Below are 25,917 nucleotides of genomic sequence, written 5' to 3' on the forward strand. Positions count from 1 at the left end.
CTTTGTATATAAAATAAACATTTTTTAAAAACCTTTAAAAAAAACATTAGCCCTATTCCTCAGAAATTTATATATTTTTGCAAGAAATGTGATTTTAATTCAACAGCATACAGTACATGTTATTGTAAATGCAGTATACGTTTACTCCATAAGTAGGAAATTCACTCCTTCCCAAGTTTTAATAGTTTTCTAATACTTTTAAATGTTTTGTTTTTAGTTTCCCAACCAAATATGGCTATCACATCTCTAAACACAATAATTTTTTTTCCATCCTAGTTTTTATATTGTTTATTGATTTTTGACAATAAGTTTTATAGACTACTGTAATGGTGAGAGGAATGAAATAGAACTATTTTATTTATTTATTTTTTTTTTTTGAGACATGGTCTCACTCTGTTGCCCAGGTTGTAGTAAAGTGTTGCAATCATGACTCACTATAGCCTTGACCTCCTGGGCTCAAGTAATCCTCCCGCCTCAGCCACCTGGGTAGTTGGGATTACAGGTTAAAAACACCATGCCTAGTTAATTTTAAAATTTTTTCTAGAGACGAGGTGTCACTATGTTGCCTAGGCTGCTCTTGAATTCCTGGGCTCAAGTCATCATCCTGCTTTGGCCTTCCAAGGTGCTGGGATTACAGGCATGAGCCACTGTGCCTGGCTATGTTTGCTTTTGTTAGCTTATGATCCTCCTTTCGGTGGGAAGCCTGTCACACAACAGTTTCTCATCATGCTGTGCTCTGAAACATTCCTTAACCAAGAATCTTACATCAAGCAAAGCTCAGGTTTAAAATGAAAGACAAAACAAAGACTTTTTCAAGAATAAAAACATACATATTGAGACAATTTGTTCCTACCACACCAGACCTACAAGAAAGATGAAAGAAAGTCCTTATGTCTGAAACCAAAGGATGGCAAAATCCGCAAGAAAAGAGAGAGCACCATTAAAGATCATTATATGAATATAAAATCCAGACTAAATGTATATTTCCTCACCTTTCTTCTCATGGATTTACAAAGCAACTGTGTAAAATAATAACTAGTTGGTGAATTCTTGGGCCTAAAACACATAAAAATGTAATGTATGTTTTATATTTACAAATAACACTGTAAAAACCTGAGCTAACTAAATGACTACCAAGAGGAAAGCAATAATTATAAGAAAGTACTGTTGGATGTGCAACCCTAAGAGTTGTTACACATGAAACGAAACACCCCAGAAAGGCAAAAATATAATAGAGCTATACAGGATAAATATGTTTTTGTTTTTCTTTTCTTTGAGATGGAGTTTCGCTCGTTTCTCAGGCTGGAGTGCAATGGTGCAATCTCAGCTCACCACAACCTCTGCCTCCTGGGTTCAAGTAATTCTCCTGCCTCAGCCTCCCAAGTAGCTGGGATTACAGGCATGCACCACCACACCCAGCTAATTTTTGTATTTTTAGTAGAGATGGGGTTTTACCATGTTGGTCAGGCTGGTCTCGAACTTCTGACCTCAGATGATCCACCCACCTCAGCCTCCCAAAGTGCTGGGATTACAGGTGTGAGCCACCGTGTCCAGTGGATAAATATGTTTTTTACATCAATGGACTTTATCCATAAATCACTGGCAAATTGCCCCTGATTGTGATATTATCATTTACATGATAAACACTCGAATAATCACTACAAAATCTCAAAACAAGTATAACAAAAAATAGATCATCCCCTACACTGCAAAGACATATTATGTGAAACCAGAATTTACTGTCCTTCCTTAATTAAACATTGACTCTACATCCATTCCATAAGATTATAGCCTCAAGGTTTCCTGCATTCATCCAACTTGGAAATTTCCATGTTGTATCACTTATTTCTTTTCTTTTCTTTTTTTTTTTTTTGAGACGAAGTCTTGCTCTTGTCGCCCAGGCTGGAGTGCAATGGTGTGATCTCGGCTCACTGCAACCTCTGCCTCCCAGGTTCAAGCGATTCTCCTGCCTCAGCTTCCCAAGTAGCTGAGATTACAGACATCTGCCACCACGCCCGGTTAATTTCTGAATTTTTAGTAGAGATGAGGTTTCACCATGTTGGCCAGGCTGGTCTTGAACTCCTGACTTCAGGCGATCTGCCCACCTCGGCCTCCCAAAGTGCTGGGATTACAGGCATGAGCTACCGCACCCAGCCACATATCTCTTTTTCAACACTGACTCTGCTATTAAAATCAGAAAATTATTTCTTGTACAGGTCATGATCTCTTTCCATCCATTTCTTGAACTTGCAGCCCAGGAACAGAACTCGAAGTCAATCATCTCTAATTTTGCATTGTATTTTCTCAATTTTCTATATTTCAAAGAGTCCATATCTGGAAGAAGTGGGAGGAATTAGGTGAGCTGACTTTATATTTTTCTTTATATGAATGGCCCATTTCACTTAGCACAATATCTGCAAGGTTCACCCACACTGTAGCATACGTCACATTTTCCTTCCTTGAAGACTGACCAATGTTCCATTGTTTGCATATAGTACCATCTGTCAATAAACATGACGGTTGCTTTCACAGTTTACCTGTTAGTAAATTATGCTACTATAAATATGGGCTTACCTTCGAGACCCTTCTTGTAAAAGTATTTCTTTACATGGCTCAGTCCGTTTGTCCCCCTTGGAAAAACATTTGAGATCTTCTGCCTGCCACCAACCCTCTCCGATTAGGGCCCACCAGGCTTCAGGGAAGGCCAGAAAGAAAGAGCCCTACGCACACCTGGCACATAAAACCCTTCCTACCTCTTTGAGACCCTTCTTTTAATAATTTTGGGTAGATTCCAGAAAGCAGAAATGCCAGATCATATGCTGTTTCAATTTTGGATTTCTTGATGTTCTATCATACAGTTTTCAACAGGGGTTGTACTATTTTGCATTCCCACAGTGTACAATCTAATGAGTGTGTCATTGTGGGTTTTTTTGTTTGTTTTGAGACCGAGTCTCGCTCTGTCACCAGGCTGGAGTGCAGTGGCGTAATCTCAGCTCACCGCAACCTCTGCCTCCCAAGTTCAAGTGATTCTTCTGCCTCAGCCTCCCGAGTAGCTGGGACTACAGGCGTGCGCCACCACACCCAGCTAACTTTTGTATTTTTAGTAGAGATGGTGTTTCACCATGTTGGCCAGGATGGTCTCGATCTCTTGACCTCATGATCCACCTGCCTCGGCCTCCCAAAGTGCTGGGATTACAGGCGTGAGCCACTGCGCCTGGCTGTCATTGTGGTTTTGATTTGCATGTCCCTCATGATGAGTGATGCTAAAGATCTTTATGTAACTATTGTCTATTTGTATATGCTCATTAGAGTAAGTCCTTGACCTATCTTTTAATGGGGTTGTGTTTTACACAGCTTGGGCTACTAAAACAAAATACTAATATAAATATTAATCTAGACCCCCATTGAATGGCCTTAGCACACTTGTCAAAAATTACTGGACTTGAATTGCAAAGACACACTCCTGTGCTGTTTATTTTGCTGCACTGTTCTACTTCTGTGTCATTATGTTAGTACCAAAATTTTTTTTTTTTTTTTTTTTGAGACGGAGTCTCGCTTTGTCACCTGGAGTACAGTGGCACAATCTCGGCTCACTGCAACCTCCACCTCCTGGGCTCAAGTGATTCTCTTGCCTCGGCCTCCTGAGTAGCTGGGATTGTAGGCATGTGCCACCATGTCCAGCTAATTTTTGTATTTTTAGTAGAGACAGGGTTTCACCATGTTGGCCAGGATGGTCTCGATCTCCTGACCTCATGATTCACCCGCCTCGGCTTCCCAAAGTGCTGGGATTACAGGCATGAGCCACTGTGCCTGGCTCAAACTTTTTATTAGCATAGATTTGCAGTTACGTTTTGAAATCCAGAAGTTAGAGCCTACTAACCTAGTTCTTGTTTTTCAAGACTGTTTTGTCTATTCAGAGGCCCTTGAGATGCCAAATGTAAAAAATGAAAAAATGGGGAAAAATGGTTCCTAGAAATAAATCAAGAGGTCAAAACTATAACTAAAAGGATAGCAGAGCATAAAAAGTGCTATTATTCAATGAGAAGTAAAAATCTTAGATTCTTAGAAAAGGGGCATTTAACTTTGGAAAGTAGGCTCAGTAAGAACAAACTAAGCATTTGCACACAAAAACATAAAAACAGAAAGAAAATGAACTTCCTGGAAGTGTTAGAGCTGCCCCTATAATGGTGAAAATGATCCTTCTGGATCATGATAAACTGAGTATAAGGAATGAGAAAGCATTAAGAGTGTGGCTAGAGGACATGTCACAGAACCACATCTCTATTGATAGTAAAATGATACATGAAAAAAATTAGCTTCTATAAGCACCACTGTGAGACAGTTGAGAAGAGCGAGAGGAAGGAGTTTCAGGCCCATGAAGTCTAGCTGGGTCAGCTAGGTAAAGCACTACAGACACAAGAACTTAAGGACCACAGGAGAATCGATGCTGGGTGGTGACAAGGTGGGAGGATCTCTTGAGCCCAAGAGTTCAAGACCAGCCTGGGTAACAGCAAGACTCCATCTCTACAAAAAATTTAAAAATTGGCTGGGTGTGGTGATATGCACCTGTAGTCCTAGCTACTCAGGAGATTGAGGTAGGAGGACTGCTTGACCTGAAGAGTTGAGACTGCAGTGAGCTATGATCATGCCACTACACTCCAGCCTGGGCAACAGAGCGAGATCATGTCTCTTTAAAAAAAAAAAAAAAAATCCCAAGGCAGGGTACGGTGGCTCACACCTGTAATCCCAGCACTTTGGGAGGCCAAGGCGGGTGGATCATGAGGTCAGGAGATCGAGACCATCCTGCCTAACACGGTGAAACCCCGTCTCTACTAAAAATACAAAAAAAAAATTAGCCGGGCGTGGTGGCAGGAGCCTGTAGTCCCAGCTACTCGGGAGGCTGAGGCAGGAGAATGGCGCGAACCCAGGAGGCGGAGGTTGCAGTAAGCCGAGATCGCGCCACTGCACTCCAGCCTGGGCAACAGAGCAAGACTCTAACTCAAAAAAAAAAAAAAAATCCCACAAGAGTTCATGAAACTCATAAAAAACAGATTATCTTCCAGAGCAAGTCCTCCATCATGATGAATCGGGCATGTTCTGAAAGATGATGCCCAATAGTCCCTTCATCCAAAAGAGTGTCAACCAGGGTGCGGTGGCTCACGCCTGTAATCTCAGCACTTTGGGAGGCTGAGGTGGGCAGATCACCTGAGGTCAGGAGTTCAAGACCAGCCTGGCCAACATGGTGAAACTCCATCTCTACAAAAATACAAAAATTAGCCAGGCATGGTGGCAGGCACCTGTAATCCCAGCTACTCGGGAGGCTGAGGCGGAAGAATCCCTTGAACCCGGGAGGCGGAAGTTGCAGTGAGCCGAGATTGTGCCATTGCACTCCAGCCTGGGTGACAGAGCAAGACTCCGTCTCAAAAAACAAACAAACAGTGTCAAGCAATCCCTTGGGTTCAAGACCAAGAAAGATCACCTTACTCTGGTGCTATGTGGCAATGGATGGGGTCACAAGAATAAGCCAGCCTTATCTACTGAACAAACAATCACTAGATTCTCTAAAACAAAAGCAAAACTTTGTTGCCTGTGTGCCAGCAAGAACACAAGAAGGCTTTAATCTACCAATGCTTCATTCCTGAAGTGGAAAACTACCTTGAAGAAAAGGGGATGCCACTCAAGAGCCTCCTCATAATTGACAATGCTCCTGGCCATCTCTTTATGCTGATAAAAAATGTGGAAGTGATGTTCCTGCCTCCTAAAACTACATCACTGCTACAACCACTTAATCAAGGCATCAGGAAGATTAAGGTGACTTTCACCTTTCTCACCTGTAGGAGGATTCATGTTGTTTTTTTATTTTTTTAGAGATGGAATCTATGTTGCTCAGACTGGTCTCAAACTCCTGGGCTCAAGAGATTCTCCTGCCTTGGCCTCCCAAAGCACTGGGATTACAGGGGTAAGCCACTGTGCCTGGCCCAAACTCATGTTGTCCTGATGCTACCCATGACTGTATCACAGTGGATTTATGGAAGAGCTTCACAACTGCAGATGCCATTGTGCATATGACAGAGGGTGTAGATGTCCTAAAGGTCAAGACAGCCAAAGCATGCTGGAAGCCATTATGGAGTGTGGGAGTCAACGATTTCAGGGTCTTCTCGAGTATTGATACGGTAGTCAGGAATATCCCAAATGTTACAAGGCAAGTTGGTGGGGAAGATTATCTCTGACTGGACTGAAGACAATGTTCAGGAAAGCATGGAAGAGCATACAGAAATCCTTAATAACAAGGAACTCAAAGATATGCTGAAATCCTCTACAGATACGGATGATGATGATGCAGAAGATTTAGAAGAGGCTGTCCAGAGATGTGGACACTTGAAAAGTTTGCAGCAGTTTTTGGGGCATCTACAGCCTCTGCAAGGTGCAAGTATTAAAGATTACCATCCTCAAGTCAGATCCTTCCATGGAAGAAAGCCTCCATTTCACCTGAGGGATAACATGCCAACAAACACTGCAAGGATTTTTTGATGATTTAAAGGAAAAGAAGAACCGGCTTTCTACAACACTGTTTCTAACTAAATATCTGCAAATATGAACACAGACCCTTCAATGCTCACAGATCTTTGGCCCTCCAATTGAACAGATCCTGACATTAGTATTATTTAGCCTCCTCCAAGTGTCAACATCTGCAATCAGAACCCGGTTCTTCCAACACAAATGATTGTCCAGACATCCTGTCAAGATTCAAGTTAGCCTGATGTCTCACTGCTTATCTATTATGCCACACATCTAGTCACCTCTCCACGTAATATTACTCACCATACAGCAATCAGCATTATCATAATCATTATACTTGGGTAATCAAGAAGGATTAGAATTTTGGTGAGTATTAACATGCTCTTGAAGAAAATTAAACAAAAGCAATCTGCCAGTGCTAAACAACAACAACAACAAACTGTAATGTTATAGGTGACATATACTATGCAGGTAGGCCTACAATGGTTGGGTCTATCCAGAACATGTATAGACTTCTATCATGATTCCCTAAATAATACAAAAAAACAACTATTTACATAGTTTTTACAATGCATAAGGTATTTAATCCAGAGATGACTTAGAGTATACAGGGAGATGTGGGTAGATAACATGCAAATATGTAATTTTATAAAAGAAACTTGGCATGTGTGGATTTAGGTATGCTCAGGGAGTGCTGGAATTAATCCCCTGCATATGTCAGGGGAAAATTGATTTGAAATAAACTGAAATCACTTAAGGCTTCACCACATGGTTTACATTCATAGAGTTTACTTCTTTTTCTTTTTTTTTTTTTTTTGAAATGGAGTCTCACTCTTTTGCCAGGCTGGAGTGCAGTGGCGCAATCTCAGCTCACGCAATCTCTGTCTCCTGTGTTCGAGCCATTCCCCTGCCTCAGCCTCCAGAGTAGCTGGGACTACAGGTGCGCACCACCATGCCTGGCTAAGTTTTTGTATTTTAGTAGAGACAGGGTTTCGCCATGTTGGCCAGGATTGTCTCGAACTCCTGACCTCGTTATCTGCCCACCTCGGCCTCCCAAAGTGTTAGGGATTACAGGCATGAGCCACCGTGCCCGAGCCATAGAGTTTATTTCTAATGTGCTTTGTTTAATTTTCTCAGGTAAAATAAAATTAATGAATGCTTTCCCACATTCCATACATTTATAGAGTATCTTTCCAATGAGTCCTTTTGTGTCTGTGCAAGGAGCTGAGAGAACTCAATGCTTTTCCACATTCCTTACATTCACATAGCTTCTTTGCGGTATGAGTTCTTTCATGTCCTTGAAGGAAACGGGAATGAGTGAAGGCTTTACCACATTGTTTACCTTCATAAGGTTTCTCTCGAGTGTGAATTCTTTCATGTCGTAGAAGGCAAGTGAGCCAAGAGAACGCTTTCCTGCATTCCTTTCATTCATATGGCTTCTCTCCAGAGTGAATCCTTTCATGTTGCTTTAAGTGACCAAAATGACTGAAGGCTTTTCTACATGTTTGACACTTATAAGTTTTTTCTGCTGTGTGATTTTTTTATGAAGAGAAAGGTACTGGAAACAACCAAATGCTTTCCCACATTTTTTACATTCATATGGCTTCTCTCCCATGTGAGTTGTCTCATGATTTTGAAGGGAATAAAGATCACTAAAGGCTTTCCCACATTTACATTTATAGATTTTCTCCCCAGTGTGAGTCCTTCCATGTCTTTCAAATCCACTAAAATAAAGGCTTTCCCACATACCTTGCATTTGTGAGGTCCATCTCCAGTGTGCGTTATCATGTGTCTTCGAAAGCTTGAGCTATGAGATAACGCTTTCCCACACTGCTTGCATTCATAGAGTTTCTCTCCAGTGTGAGTTCTTTCATGACTTTGCAGTGTACTGGGACAATCAAAGCCCTTCCCACATATCTTTCATTTATGAGGTCCATCTCTAGTGTGCCTTATCATGTGTCTTTGAAAGCTTCCCAGATGATGAAACGCTTTCCCACATTGCTTACATTCATGGGGTTTCTCTGCACTGTGAGTGGTTTCATGTCTTTGAAGGGAAGTGGAAGCACTGAAGGCTTTCCCACATTGTTTACTTGTATAGGGTTTCTCTCCAGTGTGGGTTTCTCTCCAGTGTGAGTTCTTTCGTGTCTTAGACAAGAACTCTAATCAGGGAAGGCTTTAGAACACTGCTTACATTCATATGGTTTCTCTCCAGAGTGAGTTATTTCATGCATATGAAATAAACTGGGCCAGAAAAAGGCTTTCCCACACAACTTACATTTATAAGGTCCATCTCCATGCTGCACTGCCATGTGTCTTTGAAGGTTTCCCAAAGAACTGAAGGACTTCCCACATTCCTTACAATCATATGGTTTGTGTCCCGTGTGAGAAATTTTATGTATTTGAAACGAGTGGTGATAACTGAAGGCTTTCCCAAATTGTTTACGTGTATTACGCTTCTCTCCATATTCCTGATACTCATGTGGTTTGTGCCCAGCATCAACTCTGATGTGGCAATGAAGGAATGAAAGACCCGTGACGACTTCTCCACTCATTCTGTTTTCACATGGACCTACTCCAGGAGGAGTGTGCTTGTTCACAGCAGTATCTCCAATCTGGTTAGATGTTTCTCCACAACGACTACTGTCTTTACTTTCACCGAAGCGCTCTACCATATCACATCTGTAAAAAACGGGAAGTATATTACTAAAGATTTGTTTATAAATGATTTTATATGTATTAATAGGTATTAGATGTACTTTTTTTTTTTTTGAGACGGAGTTTCACTCTTGTTGCCCTGACTGGAGTGCAATGGTGCAATCTTGGCTCACTGCAAACTCCGCCTCCCAGGTTCAAGCAATTGTCCTGCCTCAGACTCCCAAGTAGCTGGGATTACAGTTATGTGCCATCATGCCAGGCTAATTTTGTATTTTTAGTAAAGATGGGGTTTCTCCATGTTGGTCAGGCTGGTCTCGAACTCCTGACCTCAGGTGATCTGCCCACCTCGGCCTCCCAGAGTGCTGGGATTATAGGCGTGAGCCACCGTGCCCAGCCTAGATGTACATTTTTAACATTATCATGCAAAGCACAGGCTTCATGTGATGCCTGCTTAAATGTGAATGCACTGAATGTTGTGCAAGATAACTTGACTCCAGGTGCTTTCTCAATGACCATATTCATATGGGGATTCTTTTTTTTTTGAGACGGAGTCTCGCTGTATCGCCCAGGCTGGAGTGCAGTGGCTCCATCTCTGCTCATGGCTACCTCTGCCTCCCAGGTTCAAATGATTCTCCTGCCTCAGCCTCCCAAGTAGCTGCGACTACAGGTGCATGCCACCACACCCAGCTATTTTTTGTGTTTTTAGCAGAAACAGGGTTTCACCATGTTGGCCAGGCTGGTCTCAATCTCTTGACCTCATGATCTGCCCACCTCGGCCTCCCAAAGTGCTGGAATTACAAGCATGAGCCACCGTGCCTGGCCTAAAGGTTTATTTACAAATGATTTTACATGTATTAATAGGTATTAGATGTACATTTTTAACATTATCATGCAAAGCATAGGCTTCATATGAAGCCTGCTTGAACGTGAATGGACTGAATATTGTGCAAGATAACTCAACGCCAGGTACTTCCCCAATGATGATATTCATATGGGGATTCTTAACATTGCTTCCATGGAAATTATTATTATTATTTTTTTTTTTTTTGAGACGGAGTCTTGCTGTGTCACCCAGGCTGGAGTGCAGTGGCGCGATCTCGGCTCACTGCAAGCTCCGCCTCCTGGGTTCAGGCCATTCTCCTGCCTCAGCCTCCCGAGGAGCTGGGACTACAGGCACCCGCCAACACGCCCGGCTAATTTTTTGTATTTTTAGTAGAGACAGGGTTTCACCGTGTTAGCCAGGATGGTCTCGATCTCCTGACCTCGTGATCCGCCCGCCTTGGCCTCCCAAAGTGCTGGGATTACAGGCTTGAGCCACCGCGCCCGGCCGCTTCCATGGAAATTATTATACAAACACTTGAATAGCTATGAAACAGTTAAGTATATGCTTTTGGAGAAAATTTTCTAAGAATAAATAAATTTAAGCTGGGTTTGTTCGTTTTCTTTGCTTCTTTGTAAAATTTCCTATCATTTGAAGAATGACTCTAGAGGCATATCTTTCTCTTGTGATTGCAAATTACCTTACATTTATCCTGGGACTTTCATGTTGATCTTCAATGATCTGGTCTTCTCATTTCATTCCTAAAAGGTAGACCCAGACAAAATTTTTACATAATTATAGAAAAACTGTAAGATATTATACATAGTGCAATCATGCAGGATTCATTCACCAAACTACAGTGGACTCTTGAAAACTGTTTTGAATTGCTCAAGTCCATTTAGATACAAAATTTCTTCAGTTTCTGCTATCCCTGAGATAGCAAGACCAATCTCTCCTCTTACTCAGCCTACTCAATGTGAAGACAATAAGGATGAGAACCTTTATGAGCATCTACTTCCACTTAATGAATAGTAACTATAGTTTCTCTTCCTTATGATTTTAATATCACCATTTTATTTTTTTTATTATTTATTCTTTTTTTTTTTTTTTGAGACGGAGTCTCGCTCTGTCGCCCAGGCTGGAGTGCAGTGGTACTATCTTGGCTCACTGCAAGCTCTGCCTCCCGGGTTCATGCCATTCTCCTGCCTCAGCCTCTCAAGTAGCTGGGACTACAGGGCCTGCCACCACGCACGGCTAATTTTTTGTATTTTTAGTAGAAACAGGGTTTCACCATGTTAGCCAGGATGGTCTCGATCTCCTGACTTCGTGATCCACCTACCTTGGCCTCCCAAAGTGCTGGGATTACAGGTGTGAGCCACCGCGCCCGGTCAGGGTGTGTGGTTTCTAAGCATGACATGGTAAATCCACTTTCATTTTCTGTCTGCACTCACCTGTCTCCCACATGGCAATTCTGATGCTAGAATTGAATGTGTTTGCTAAGGTAACAGTTGAATTGGAACAGGTCTCCTGTTGATAAGTGAAGTCAGTATTATTGCATGGACCTTAATGGCTATTTCTACAGTGGATCTGCAGTTCTTATCACGACAAAGTCCTACTCTTTATTGTGCAAAAGAGTTAACATTAGCAGTCCTGAGACTACATATCCTTACAAATGCTTGTTTACAATGTTGGACCTTTTTTTTTTTTTTTTTTCTTGAGATGGAGTCTCGCTCTGTCGCCCAGGCTGGAGTGCAGTGGCGCAGTCTCGGCTCACTGCAAGCTCTGCCTCCCGGGTTCACGCCATTCTCCTGCCTCAGCCTCTCCGAGTAGCTGGGACTACAGGCGCCCGCCACCATGCCCGGCTAATTTTTTTGTATTTTTTAGTAGAGACGAGGTTTCACCACGGTCTCGATCTCCTGACCTCGTGATCCGCCCACCTCGGCCTCCCAAAGTGCTGGGATTACAAGCGTGAGCCACCGCGCCTGGCCACAATGTTGGACCTTTTATGGTGTCTAGGCACTGGATTTAGGGAGGGTCCCCACCAACGTGGCTAGTAAAAGGGACTGAGTGTACCTAAACTATTTATGCAAAATAACAAGGCATTTGCTTAGTTCCTATATTCCTCTGAGAATTGGAATTGTTTCATGCTCAGCAGAGGAAGTGCACCTGATCAGCCACTGCTAGGTTTGAATGTCTGTCCCCTCCCTCCAAAACACATGTTGAAAGTTAATCTCCAATGTGAAAGTAATAAAAGGTGGGGCTTTAAGAGGTGATTGGGTCCTGAGGGTTTGGACTTCATAAATTGATTAATCCATAATGGCTGAGTGAATAAATGGGTTATCTCAGGAGTGACACTGTGGTCATGTCATGAGAGGAAGAAAAGATCTGAGCTAGACACTCAATCCCCTAACTGTGTGATACTCTGTGCTACCTAGGGACTCTGTAGAGTCCCCACCAGCAGGAAGGTTCTCACCAGATTCCCAGCCTTGACCTGAGACTTCACAGTCTCCAGAACTGTAAAAACTAAGTATGATTTCCTATCAATTGCCCAGGTTCACTTATTCTGTTACAAGCAACAAAAACAAGAGAAAGACAGCCATGAGGAAACACTCTGGGCACTGAGTCTAATGAACAACCCTGGTGGATTACATTTCATGTTCTTTGTTGCAACTTGTGATTAGGGGGATCTGGCCCAGCCTATGTGCGATTACAGTAAGAGAATAATTGGAAGCTGGCAACGGGCTTCCACTAGATCAAATGCAGTGAAGTATGACAAAAGACTAATAAAATATACTTCACAATCCCAAGGAAAAAATCTTAAACTTATTATTAGGTAATGTCAAAAGAGAAAGAAAAAAAGGGTGGATTGCACAGGTTCTTAGAAATTACTCAAAGTCATCTCTTATGAATATGTATAATATTCCATAAATCCCTAAAGTAGACCTTTAGTAGTCAACAAAAATGACATTACCAAATCTAAAAGCCAAAAATGTCTAAAAATGCTTTAAACTTCCTCATTAAGAAAGTGACAGCATTATAAAAACAGATAAAGGATACTTAAATTATCATATTCAGCACCCCATACGATTAACAGAAAGATAAATAAAAATAAAAGTGAAAATGGAAGGAAAGCCTTGTGGAGTTTCTGTTTGTCCTAGGCCCAATCCCTCCCCACCTCAGTGCCAGCCTATATATATATACATATATATATGTATATATATATACAGATATATGTGTATATATATACGTATATATGTGTGTATATATATACGTATATATGTGTGTATATATATACGTATATATGTGTGTATATATATACATATGTATGTGTATATATATACGTATATATATGTGTATATATATACACATATATATGTGTATATATATATGTATATATATATGTGTATATATATATACACACATATATATATGTGTGTATATATATATATACACACATATATATATGTGTGTATATATATATACATATATTTTTTTTTGGAGACAGAGTCTTGCTCTGTTGCCCAGACTGGAGTGCAGTGGCACGATCTTGGCTCACTGCAAGCTCTGTCTCCCAGGTTCACGCAATTCTCCTGCCTCAGCCTCCCCAGTAGCTAGGACTACAGGCGCCCGCCACCACCCCTGGCTAATTTCTTGTATTTTTAGTAGAGATGGGGTTTCATTGTATTAGCCAGGATGGTCTCGATCTCCTGACCTCGTGATCCGACCGCCTCGGCCTCCCAAAGTGCTGGGATTACAGGCATGACCCACTGCACCCAGCCATTAACCTCAATTCTTTTTTTACATATATTTTAGTTTGTTTCAGAGACAGGGTCTCGCTCTGTCTCCAGCCCAGGCTGGAGTGCAGTGGCATGATCTAGCTCACTACAGCCTCGAACTCCTGGGCTCAAGTAATCTGGTGATCTCAGCCTCCCTAGTAGCTATGACTACAGACATATACCACCAAGCCTAGCTAAATTTTTCTTTTTTCTTTTTTTTTTTTGCATAGATGAGGTCTCACCATGTTGCCAGACTGGTCTTGAAATCCAGGCCTCGGTTGGGCATGGTGGCACACACCTGAAGTGCCAGCTACTTGGGAGGCTGAGGCAGGAGGATCTGTTGAGCTTAGGAGTCGGAGGTGGCAATGAGCGATAATCACGCCACTGCACTCCAGCCTGGGCAACAAATTGAGACCCCCATTTCCAGGAAGGAAGGGAAAGGAGAGGAGGGGAGGGGAGGAAGAAGAGAAGGGAAGGGAAAAGGAAAGGGGAAGGGGAAGGGGAAGGGGAAGGGGAAGGGGAAGAAGGAAAATCCAAGCCTCAAGCGATCCTCCCACCTTGGCCATTCCAAGTGCTGCCATAACAGGCATGGGTGACCATGCACAGCCCACTCTCATTTTTCAGGCTCCACTCTCATAATTTAACCTAATCCTTATTATATCTCAAAGAAACCATTGCCTAATACTGCCACATCAGGGAAGTGGAAAAATAAAATTTTATAAGGACACAAACATTTATTCCATAATGTGATTTATTAGTAGCTTTTTATCATTTTCTGAATACTCTTCATGTTAATCCCTTATCAGATATATAATTTGGAAATGGTTTCTCCCATTCTATGGGTTACCCATTTACTCTGTTAATATTGCCTTTTGATGCCAAAGGTCCACAAAGTCCAAATTATTTTTTCCCTTGTGGGTCATGCTTTTGGTGCCCAACCTAGGAAAGCGTTGCCAAATTCACTGTAACACAGCTTTTGCCATGTATTTTCATCTCATAGTTATAGATCTAAGATGGACACTCAGGCATTTCGTTTATTTTAACTTCTGTACATGTTAGGTATGGGTACGTCATCCTGTTGCATGTGGATGTGCATTGCCCAACAGCATCATTCTACAGAAACACTAAGCTATCCCCCATTGAATAGTCAGTGGAGACTTTTCAGAAATTGTTAGACTTTATATAAATTAGACTTTATTAGACTTTCTGTGCTATCTTGTCACATTGTTTATTTCTGTGTTATTACGCTAGTACCAAACAGTTTTTATTAGTATGGATTTGTAGTAAGTTTTGAAATCAGGAAGTGTGAGTTCACCAACTTTGTTCCGGCTTTTTTTTTTTTTTTTTTGAGACAGAGTCTCGCTCTGTTTGCCCAGGCTGGAGTGCAGTGGCATGATCTCAGCTCACTGCAACCTCCGCCTCTCAGGTTCAAGTGATTCCCCTGCCTCAGCCTCCTGAGTAGCTGGGATTACAGGTATGCACCACCACGCCCAGCTAATTTTTGTATTTTTAGTAGAGATGCAATTTCACCATGTTGGTTAGGCTAGTCTCCAACTCCTGACGTTGTAATCCGCCTGCCTTGGCCTCCCAAAGTGCTGGGATTAGATATGAACCACCACATCTGGCCACTGTTCTGGCTTTTGAAGACTGTTTTGTTCATTCAGAGACCCTTGAGATGTCATATATAAAAAAATTAAAAATGTTAAAAAATGGCTCCTGAGAAGGAATCAAGTGGTCAAACCTATCCCTAAAAGGCTAGCAGGGGTTAAAAAGTGGTATCTCTCAATAAGAAAATACAAACCTAAGATGTTTTGAAAAGTGGTATATCACCTTAGTTCATCATAAGGTAAGAACAAACCAAGAAATCACACGGTAAAGCAGAGAGAAGCTGAAGTTCCTGAAAGTGTTACAGCTGCCCCTACAATAGCAAAAATGATCCCTCTGGTTCATAATAAACTAAGGATAAAGACTAAGAAAGCATTAAGTGTGTGGCTAGAGGACATGTCACAGAACCACATCCCTGCTGACGGTAACATCATACTTGAAAAACACTTAGCCAAGCCAAGCGCAGTGGCACAGTCCTGTAATCCCAGCACTTTGGGAGGCCAAGGCAGGTGGATCATGAGGTCAGGAGTTCGACATCAGCCTGACCAACATGGTAAAACCCAGTCTCTACTCAAAATACAGCTGGGCATGGTGGCACGCACATGTAATCCCAGCTACTCAGAAGGCTGAGGCAAAAGAATCACTTGAACCCAGGAGGTGGGGGTTGCAGTGAGCCAAGATCACACCACTATACTCCAGCCTAGGCGACACGGCAACACTCTGTCTCAAAAAAACAAAGAAAGAAAGAAAAAAAAAAAGCTTAGCCTCTATGAGCATCACTGTGAGGGGGCTGAGGAGAGCAAGAGGAAGGAGTTTGAAGCCAGTAAGTTCTGGCTAGGCTAACTATGCAACACTGTGCAGCCCAAGAACTTGAAGACCACAGGAGAACTGGCATTGGCTGACGCCAGGGAAAAAACAGCATTCCTAGAAGAGCTCATAAAACAGAAAAAAGACACTACTTTCCAGAGTAAATCTTCTATTGTCATGAATCAGGCATGTTCTAGAAGATAACCCAATGGTACCTTCCATCATGAGTGCAGGTACTGGGGTCCGAGGCCTGGAAAGACCACCTTATTCTGGTGCTGTCAGGTCATGCATCAGTTCATGAGAACAAGCAAGGCTTCGTCTACTGAGCAATCACCAGCTTCTTTAGGACAAAAGCAAAACTTGCTGGCCTGTGTCCTGGCAAGAACATAAGAAGGCTTTCTTCTACCAATGCTTCACTCCTGATGTGATGGAATACCTCAAAGAGAAGGGACTGCCACTCAAGGTCTTCCTCAGAATTGACAACACTCTGGGCCATCTCTCCAATCTCTTTGTTTTGCCTAAAAGAACATGCAAGTGATATTTCTGCCTCCTAAAACTACATCACTGCTGCATCACTAGATCAAGGCATCATCAAGTCCATTCAAGTGACTTACATCCACCTGACCTTGGGCGAATTCTTGGAGTCCTGATGCTAACCTTGAATGTACCACAGTGGTTTTATTGAAGAGCTTCACAATTACAGATAAACTGTGCTTACTGGGATGCCCTAAAGCCCAGGACAGCCAATGCATGTTACAAGCCATCATGGAGTAAGGGAGTCAATGATTTCAAGGGCTTCCCCACTATTAATGCAGTTATTAAGAATAGTGAAATGTTGCAAAAAAAAGTTGGTGGGGAATGCTGTCTGAAATGACTGAGGATGATGTTAAGGAACACACCGAAGAGCAAAGAGAAATCCTTACCAACTAGGAACTTCCAAGTCTGCTGAAATCCACTACAGATGGTGATGAGCTAGAAAATCTTGAAGACACATAGCCATTGATTTGGACACTTGAAAAGTTTGCCACAGTTTTTCAGTAGGCAAAGGTGAAAAAGAGGGATAATCCTCAAAGATCCTATGATGGAACAAAGCTTTCACTCCACCCAAGAAACAACAACTTGCCTATAAGCACTACAAGATTTTTTTTTTAATGAAGCAAAGAAAAAGAAGAACTAGCTTCCTATAGCTAAGCATCTGCAAAGAATAAGGAACATTCAATGGTTACAAATCTATAGCCCTCAAGCCAAACAGATCCTAACATTAGTATCACACAGCCTCCTCAAATGAGTCCACATCTATAATCACAAGTTGGTTCTTCCAACATAGATGATAGCCCTAATGACCTGTCAAGATTCAAGTTAATCTGATATCTCACTACTTACCCACAATGCCATACATCTAGTCATCTCAATAATCAAAACATTGGGTGCCACAAAATTATCATCATTGTTATAATCACTATACTTGGGTTATCACAAGAGAAGACCCGGGGTTTTGGTAAGTGTTAACACATTAAACAAAAGCAATATGTGACAGCTGAAACAAAGAAACTTTAATGTTCTGGCTGACATATACTATGTTGATAGGCTCACAATTACTGCATCTATACTGAAAATACATAGACTCTTTTCCTTATCATGATTCCCCAAACAATACAACAGAACAACTATCTGCATAGCTTTTACAATGCATGAGGTATTTTAAGTAATCTAGACATAATTGAGAATATACAAGAGGATATGGGTAGGTTACATACAAATATGTCATTTTATAAAAGGGACTTGACATGGCTCACAGAGTGCTGGAATCAATACCCAGCATGTATCAAGAGATGACTGTACTGGAAAGAAACTGAAATTACTTAAGGCTTTACCAAGTGCTTACATTCACAGGGTTTATCTCCAATGTGTTTCTTACGTTTCTGAAATGAAATAAAATTAATAAATGCTTTCCCACATTCCATACATTTAGAGAGAATGCTAGTGAGTCTTTTTATGTCTATGCAAGGAACTGAGAGAAGCAAATGCTTTCCCACATTCCTTACATTCATACGGGTTCTCTCCGGTATGAGTTTTTTCATGTCCTTGAAGGAAACGGGAATGGGTGAAGGCTTTACCACATTGTTGACATTCATAGGATTTCTCTCTCATGTGAATTCTTTCATGTCGTAGAAAGCAAGTGAGCCAAGAGAACGCTTTCCCACATTCCTTACATTCATAGGGCTTCTCTCCAGAGTGAATTCTTTCATGTACTTTTAAGTTACCAAAATGACTGAAGGCTTTCTTACATGTTTCACACTCATAAGGTTTCTCTCCTGTGTGAGCCCTTCTATGTTGAGAAAGGTATTGGAAACAACTGAATGCTTTCCCACATTCCTTACACTCATATGGCTTCTCTCCAGCATGAGTTGTTTTGTGATTTTGAAAGGAATAGAAATCAATAAAGGCTTTCCCACATTTGCATTTGTAGGGTTTCTCTCCAGTATGAGTTGTTTCATGCCTTCGAAGGGAACTGGAAATACGGTAGGCTTTGCCACACTGTTTACATTTATAGGGTTTCTCTGCAGTGTGAGTCCTTTCATGTCTTTGAAATACACTGGGATAAACAAAGGCTTTCCCACATATCTTGCATTTGTGAGGTCCATCTCCAGTGTGCATTGTCATGTGTCTTCGAAAGCTTGAGCTATGAGATAACGCTTTCCCACACTGCTTGCATTCATAGAGTTTCTCTCCAGTGTGAGTTCTTTCATGACTTTGCAGTGAACTAGGACAATCAAAGCCTTTTCCACATATCTTACATTTATGAGGTCCATCTCTCGTGTGCGTTACCATGTGTCTTTGAAAGCTTCCCAGATGATGAAATGCTTTCCCACATTGCTGACACGCATAGGGTTTCTCTTCAGTGTGAGTTGTTTCGTGTCTTCGAAGGGAAGTGGAAGCACTGAAGGCTTTCCCACATTGTTTACATGTATAGGGTTTCTCTCCAGTGTGAGTTCTTTCATGTCTTAGACAAGAACTGTAATCAGGGAAGGCTTTAGAACACTGCTTACATTCATACGGTTTCTCCCCAGTATGTGTTCTTTCATGTCTTAGATAGGAACTGTAAAAACGAAAGGCTTTAGAACACTGCTTACATTCATATGGTTTCTCTCCAGTGTGAGTTCTTTCATGCATATGTAATAAACTGGGCCAAAAAAATGCTTTCCCACACAACTTACATTTATAAGGTCCATCTCCACGCTGTACCGCCATGTGTCTTTGAAGGTTTCCCAAAGAACTGAAGGACTTCCCACATTCTTTACAATCATATGGTTTCTTTCCAGTGTGAAGCCTTTCATGTGTTTGAAATGAGTTGTGGTAACTGAAGGCTTTCCCACATTGTTTATACGTATCTGGCTTCTCTCCACATTCACGATACTCATGTGGTTTGTGCCCAGCACCAACTCTGATGTAACAATTAAGGGATGAATGACCCATGATGATTTCTCCACTCATACTGCTTTCACATGGGCCTACTCCAGGAAGAGTGTTCTTGGTCACAATACTATCTTGAATCTGGCTAGATGTTTCTCCACATTGACTTCCATCTTTACTTTCAACAAATCTCTCTAACATATGACATCTGTAAAAAATGGGAAATATATCACTAAAGGTCAGTCTATAAATCATTTTATAGGTATTAATAAGTATTGGATGTACATTTTTAACACTGTCATGCAAAGTGTAGGCTTCGTGTCCTGCCTGAACGTGAATGGATGGAATGCTGTGCAAGGTAACTCGACCCCAGGTGTTCTCAAGACAATCACGTTCATATGTGGATTCATAATATTGTTGCCATGGGAACTATTTTACAAACACTGAACAGCTATGAAACATTGAAGTATATGTTTTAGAGAAAATTTTCTAAGAATAAATAAATTTAAGCTAGGCTTGTTCATTTTCTTTGCTTGTTTTTAAATTTTCATGTCATTCTCAGGATGGCTCCAGGGACATATCTTTCTCTTGTGAGTGCAAATTACCTTAGATTTTTCCTGGGATATCTGTATTGATCTTCAATGTTCTGGTCTTTCCATTTCATTCCTAAAAGGTACACCCAGAAAAACCACTATAAATTTTTACAAAATTATAGACAAACAGTAAGATTTTGATGTACACTGCAATCGTGAAAAATGCATTCACTGAAGTACAGCTGACTCTTGGAAAACAGGTTTGAACTGCACAAGTCCATTTGTATATACATATATATATGAATGTTCTTCAGTCTCTGCTACCCAAGACACTAAGACTAGCCCCTCCTCTTACTCAGCCTACTCAATGTGAAGACAACGAGGATGAAAACCTTTCTAAGGATGCACTTCCACTTAATGAACAGTAAATATAGTTTCTCTTCCTTATGATTTTTTTTAACATTTTGTTTCTAGCTTACTTTACTGTGAGAATAAAGGATGTAATAATACGATATAAAATATATGTATTAATCACTGCTTATGTGACTGATAATGCTGCCCATCAATCGTAGGCTAAGATGTGGACAAAAACTTATATGAAGATGTACAACTGCTACAGGAGCTGGCACCCCTAAACCCTGTTTTTTTTTTTCCAGGGCCAACCATATCCCCTTTCCATATTCCAAACCTTTGAACAGCATGAATGACCAAGAAACAAATGTCTCCAATTAAATAAGTGGAAATGCGACGTCATCCTTACCTACACAATCCAGGTTCCTGATGGTTTCCTGCATCACATCTTTGTAGAGATTCTTCTGACAAGGACCCAGCAAAGCCCACTCTTCTCGGGTGAAGTTCACAGCCACGTCCTCTAAAGCCACTGAGGCCTGATCCATCCCACATGTACAGAGGAGGAAGGGTGAAAATCACAGTACTGAGAATCTATACTCACTTCATAAATTTCACATGATGCTGTGGTTTCCAACCATTTTATTCAATGACATGGTAAACCCACTCTTATTCTCTGTCTACACTCACTTTCTCCTACACAGTAACTCTGAAGCTACAGTTAAACATGTTTGGTAAATTAACAGTGGAATAGAAACATGCCACTTGCTGGCGAACTAAGTGAGTGAATCACATAGCCTGGATCACCCCTAATGTCTATTTCCACAGTGGGTCTGCAGTCCTTGGCACGATAAAGTCCTACTACTTATTGTGCAAAAGGGAGTTACCATTAGCAGTGCTGAGACTGCGTGTCCTTACAAATGCTTGTTCACAAAGTTGGGCCTTTCATGGTGTCTAGACAATATATTTAGGGGAGGGCCCCATGAGCGTAATAACATGGGTAGAGTGTGCCTAAATTGTTCATGCAAAAAAATATAGTATTTCGTTAACTCCCATCTTCCTTCTGAGAGTTTGGAATTTTGTTACATACTCAGCAGAGGGAGTGCACTGATCAGCCACTGGTAGGTTTGAATGGTTGTCCCCTCCAAAATGCACACTGAATGTTAATCTCCAAAGTGGCAGTGTAAAAAAAAAAAAAAAAAAAAGTGGGGTTTAAGAGGTGATTTAGTCCTAAGGGTTTAGACCTCATGAATAGATTAATCCGTAATGGGTGAATGAATAAATGAGCTATCTCATGTCCTTCTGAGAAGAGAAAGAGGTCTGAGCTAGACACTCAGCTCCCTCACCATGTGATACTCTATGCCACCTAGGGACTCTGCAGAGTCCCGACCAGCAAGAAGGTTTCTCACCAGATGCCCAGCCTTAACCTTGGACTTCTCGGCCTCCAGAAATGTAAAAATTAAATACGGTTTCTTATAAATTACTGAGGTTCAGTAATTCTGTTATGAATAACAAGAAACAGGCTAAGACAGCTACAAAGAAACACTCTGGGCATTGGGTCTATAATGAGCTTTCTGGGTAGATAACATTTCACATGTTTTGTTGCAACTTGATATTTAGGGGATTTAGCCCATCCTATGTGATTATACTTATGGAGAATATCTGGAAGCTGGCAACTAGTTTCTTTTAGATCAAATGTACTGAAGTATGACAACAGACATAAAAGATATTTCACCATCTCAAAGGAAAAATTTTAAACATTTTGAGTAATGCCAAAGGGGAAAGAAAGAAGGGGAAAGACTGCATATATTCTTAGAAAGAACTCAATGTCATCTCTCATGAATATTTATAATACTTCCTAAGTAACTAAAACAAACCTTTTAGTAGTCAACAAAAATTACATTACCAAATCTATTAGAACTCACAGTATCTAAAAAATGCTGAAAGACTTCTCACGAAGAAAGTGCAGCTTTCCAAAAACAAATAAAGGATTTTATTTGGCACCCCATACTATTAACAGATATATATATATACACATATATATATATACACACACACACACAGATATATATATACACACAGATATATATATATTTATATATATAAATGAAAACTGGTAGAAAAGTCTTGTGGAGTTTTTATTTATCCTTGGCCCAATCCCTCCCCCATCAATGCCACTCTAGAACACAGCAGCCCGAGTTCCTGGTATAGAACCCGGACACTAATTCTAGAGATAGCAGATCAGATCTTATTTGCAAATTATTGCCTTGCATTTTCCAAAATGTATAAGGACTATCCCGAGGTCTGAAACAAAGCTTTTTTTTTTGAGACTGAGTCTTGCTCTGTCACCCAGACTGGAGTGCAGCCACACAACCTTGGCACACTACAACCTCTGACTCCCGGGTTCAAGCAATTCTCCTGCCTCAGCCTCCCGGGTAGCTGGGAGTATAGGCGTGCTCCACCACATCTGGCCAATTTTTGTATTTTTACTAGAGACAGGGTTTCACCCTGTTGGCCAGACTGGTCTCAAACTCCTGACCTCAAATGATCCGCCTGCCTTAGCCTCCCAAAGTGCCAGGATTACAGGTGTGAGCCACCGCGCCCAGCCAAGGCTCTCTCTTTATCTACAATATAACACGATCAGGGTCAAATTTGGCAGGAACTGCATGAAAATGTTGCAAAATACACAAAAAGCCTGTAACCAACTGGAAGAACAGACTATGATTAAGACATACAGTAGACCACCTGAGTCATGGAGAAAAAGAGCTAAAGAGAAAATGTCCTCCAGATATCAGGGTACTCAAAACCACCCAGGTATCCTGGGAAATTGAGAAAGCCTCATGCATGCACAGGAAAGAACACACTTTCACAAAAGACACCTGAGAAGAAACCCTCATTTTCGCTTCTGGCTGATCTGTAGGTTTAGTTTAGCAGAACATAAAGGCTAAAGTAGAGTATTAAACAGCCTGGCTAAGAGTTCAAGGAATGCCCCAGGCACAGAGCCATCCACAAAGACTGGAAGAGGTCAGGCTTTTGTATGCTTTATCTTTTTTACTAGCTTCTAGCATTCAGGAAATCTCTGCCAGAACACTGGATGAACACACACTAAAGAACAGAGATGTCAGTTTCTACAACAAATAAGGAATACAGTCTGTGCAAACATACTTTGAAAATGTTATTAAACAAATGAACAATTAGTCTTCAACAAACACAAATAGAAAACAATGAGGAAAGAAGAATCCAATTTTCAGAATTACCCCATTATAACATTCAGATGTCTACTTTTCAACACAAAATTATGAATACAGAAAAACATGAAAATATGCTTCATCAATTGGAAAAAATATAATTGAGATAAGCCATCTCTGAGGAACCTCAGACACCACTCAGTGAATAAAAACGTTAAAGCAACTATCTTAAATATGTTCAATGAAGTAAAGGCAATGATGAACAAATAACTAAAAGAAAACCAGAATATAGATGTAGAGATAAAATAATATCTATTAAAAAGTAGAAGTAAACTGGGCGTGGTGGCTCACACCTGTAATCTCAGCACTTTGGGAGGCCGAGGTGTGTGGATCACCTGAGGTCAGGAATTTGAGACCAGCCTGGCCAACGTGGTGAAACCCTATCTCTACTAAAAATACAAACTTAGCTGGGCATGGTGGTGCACACCTGTAATCCCAGCTACTTGGGAGGCTGAGGCAGAAGAATCGCTTGAACCCAGGAGGTGGTGGTTGCAGTGAGCCGAGATCGTGCCACTGCACTTCAGCCTGGGCAACAAGAGCAAACCTCTGTCTCAGAAAAAAAAGGGGTAGAAATTTAGCCATATAGAATTTATGCAGCTGCAAGGTACAACTAAAATGAAGAAATCATCACAAGTGTTCAACAGATGCGAGCAGCCAAAAAAAAAAAAATCAGTTAAAATGATGATAAACCAATTGAAATTAATCTAATGGGGAAAAAAAAAGGGATGAAATTGAGAGAACGTGTCACCGGTATACTTGTCTTGCCAATAATGTTAAAAGAAGTTCATCAGAGAGAAGAAAAATGATACAGGTTAGAAACTCAGATCATACACACACACACACACACACACACACACACACACACACACACAAATATATACATATGCATATATATGAAGAGCATTAGAAAATAATTCAATGAAGGCACAAAAATTATTTCCTTTTCTTATTCCTATTGGATATCATAAAGGTTTGTTCAAAAAATAATATCAACAAGGTATTGGGTGGTTATAGTTTATAATAGGGCAAATGGATGACAGTGATGTTAAATTGGGCAGGAGGGAGGAATGTTGAACACTGGGTTATATGAGCATTACCCCATAAGCCAGTACAGTGTTACTTTAAACTGAAAGTCCATTTGTTGTGAACGGTTTACTCCAAATGCTAGGAAATTCAATAATAAAATTTTAAGAAACAATGGCCTGTCACAGTGGCTCACCCCTCTAATGCCAACACTTTGAGATGCAAGACAAGAGGTTTGCTTAAGATCAAGACTTTGAGTCCACACTCGGCAACACAATGAGACCTTCTCTATGAAACATGTAAAAAAAAAAAAAAAAAAAAAATTAGCCAGGTGTGGTGGCCTGCACCTGTAGTCCCAGCTACTCAAGAAAGCAAGTAGGGAGGATCTCCTGAGCCCAGGAGGTGGAGGTTATAGTTAACTATGATTGCTCCACTGCACTCTAGCCTAGGTGATACAGCAAGACCCTGTCTCAAAAAAAAAAAAAAAAAAAGAAACAAACAAACAAACAAGTAGACTTACTATACTATTAGAAGAAAACACAATCATATAGACTCCTCATTAAAATAAAAGGAGGCAGAAAAAGAAAGGAAGTTGAAAAAAACCGACAAGTATAACAAATATAAAACAATTATATATGTACATATGAATCCAGGTATATCAATAACCACTTTAAATGTGTATTATATAAATATACCAATAAAAGAAGACAAGGACTGACAGAGTAGAATTGAAAAAACAAGACCCACCAATGTGTACAAGAAAACTATTTTTTTTATTCTCTTCAAGAAAACTATTTTAAGTAGAAAGACACAGGTACATTAAATATAAAGGTTTGAAAAAATATATGCTATTCTAGCCCTAATCAAAAGCCATATGGGGCTGGGCATGGTGGCTCATGCCTGTAATCCCAGCACTTTAGGAGGCCAAACCTGATGGATTGCCTGAAGTCAGGAGTTCAAGACCAGCCTGGCCAATATGGTGAAAACTCGTCTCTACTAAAAATACAAAAAAAAAAAAATTAGCCAGGCATGGTGGCATGTGCCTGTAGTCCCAGCTACTCGGCAGGCTGAGGCAGGAGAATCGCTTGAACGCAGGAGGCAGAGGTTGCAGTGAGCTGAGATCGTGCCACTGCACTCCAGCCTGGACAACAGAGTGAGACGCTGTCTCA

The 25,917-nt window shown here is 40.9% G+C and overlaps 1 protein-coding gene and 1 pseudogene across 6 annotated transcripts in view; both read right to left on the reverse strand.

Moving 5' to 3' along the window:
- Positions 1-6,988: 6,988 nt before the first annotated feature.
- LOC134732166 (zinc finger protein 799-like) lies at positions 6,989-11,458 on the reverse strand (annotated as a pseudogene).
- Positions 11,459-17,713: 6,255 nt separating this feature from the next.
- The window catches only part of LOC129460885 (zinc finger protein 799), a 64,782-nt gene continuing 56,578 nt past the window's right edge, over positions 17,714-25,917 (reverse strand). For 5 of the 6 annotated variants that reach the window (XM_055239380.2, XM_063616100.1, XM_055239378.2 and 2 more), the window contains 3 exons: positions 20,890-21,016; positions 20,202-20,262; positions 17,714-19,804 (listed from right to left, as the gene is read on the reverse strand). In XM_055239380.2, the coding sequence (XP_055095355.1) occupies positions 18,163-19,804; positions 20,202-20,262; positions 20,890-21,016 (1,830 nt within the window). In that variant the 3' untranslated portion in view covers positions 17,714-18,162. Of the gene's footprint in view, positions 19,805-20,201; positions 20,263-20,889; positions 21,026-25,917 lie in introns of those variants that run through there. The other variant, XM_055239382.2, reaches the window with a different exon arrangement.

This window comes from Symphalangus syndactylus, chromosome 13 (genome assembly GCF_028878055.3).
Source record: "Symphalangus syndactylus isolate Jambi chromosome 13, NHGRI_mSymSyn1-v2.1_pri, whole genome shotgun sequence".
Taxonomy (NCBI): Eukaryota; Metazoa; Chordata; class Mammalia; order Primates; family Hylobatidae; genus Symphalangus; species Symphalangus syndactylus.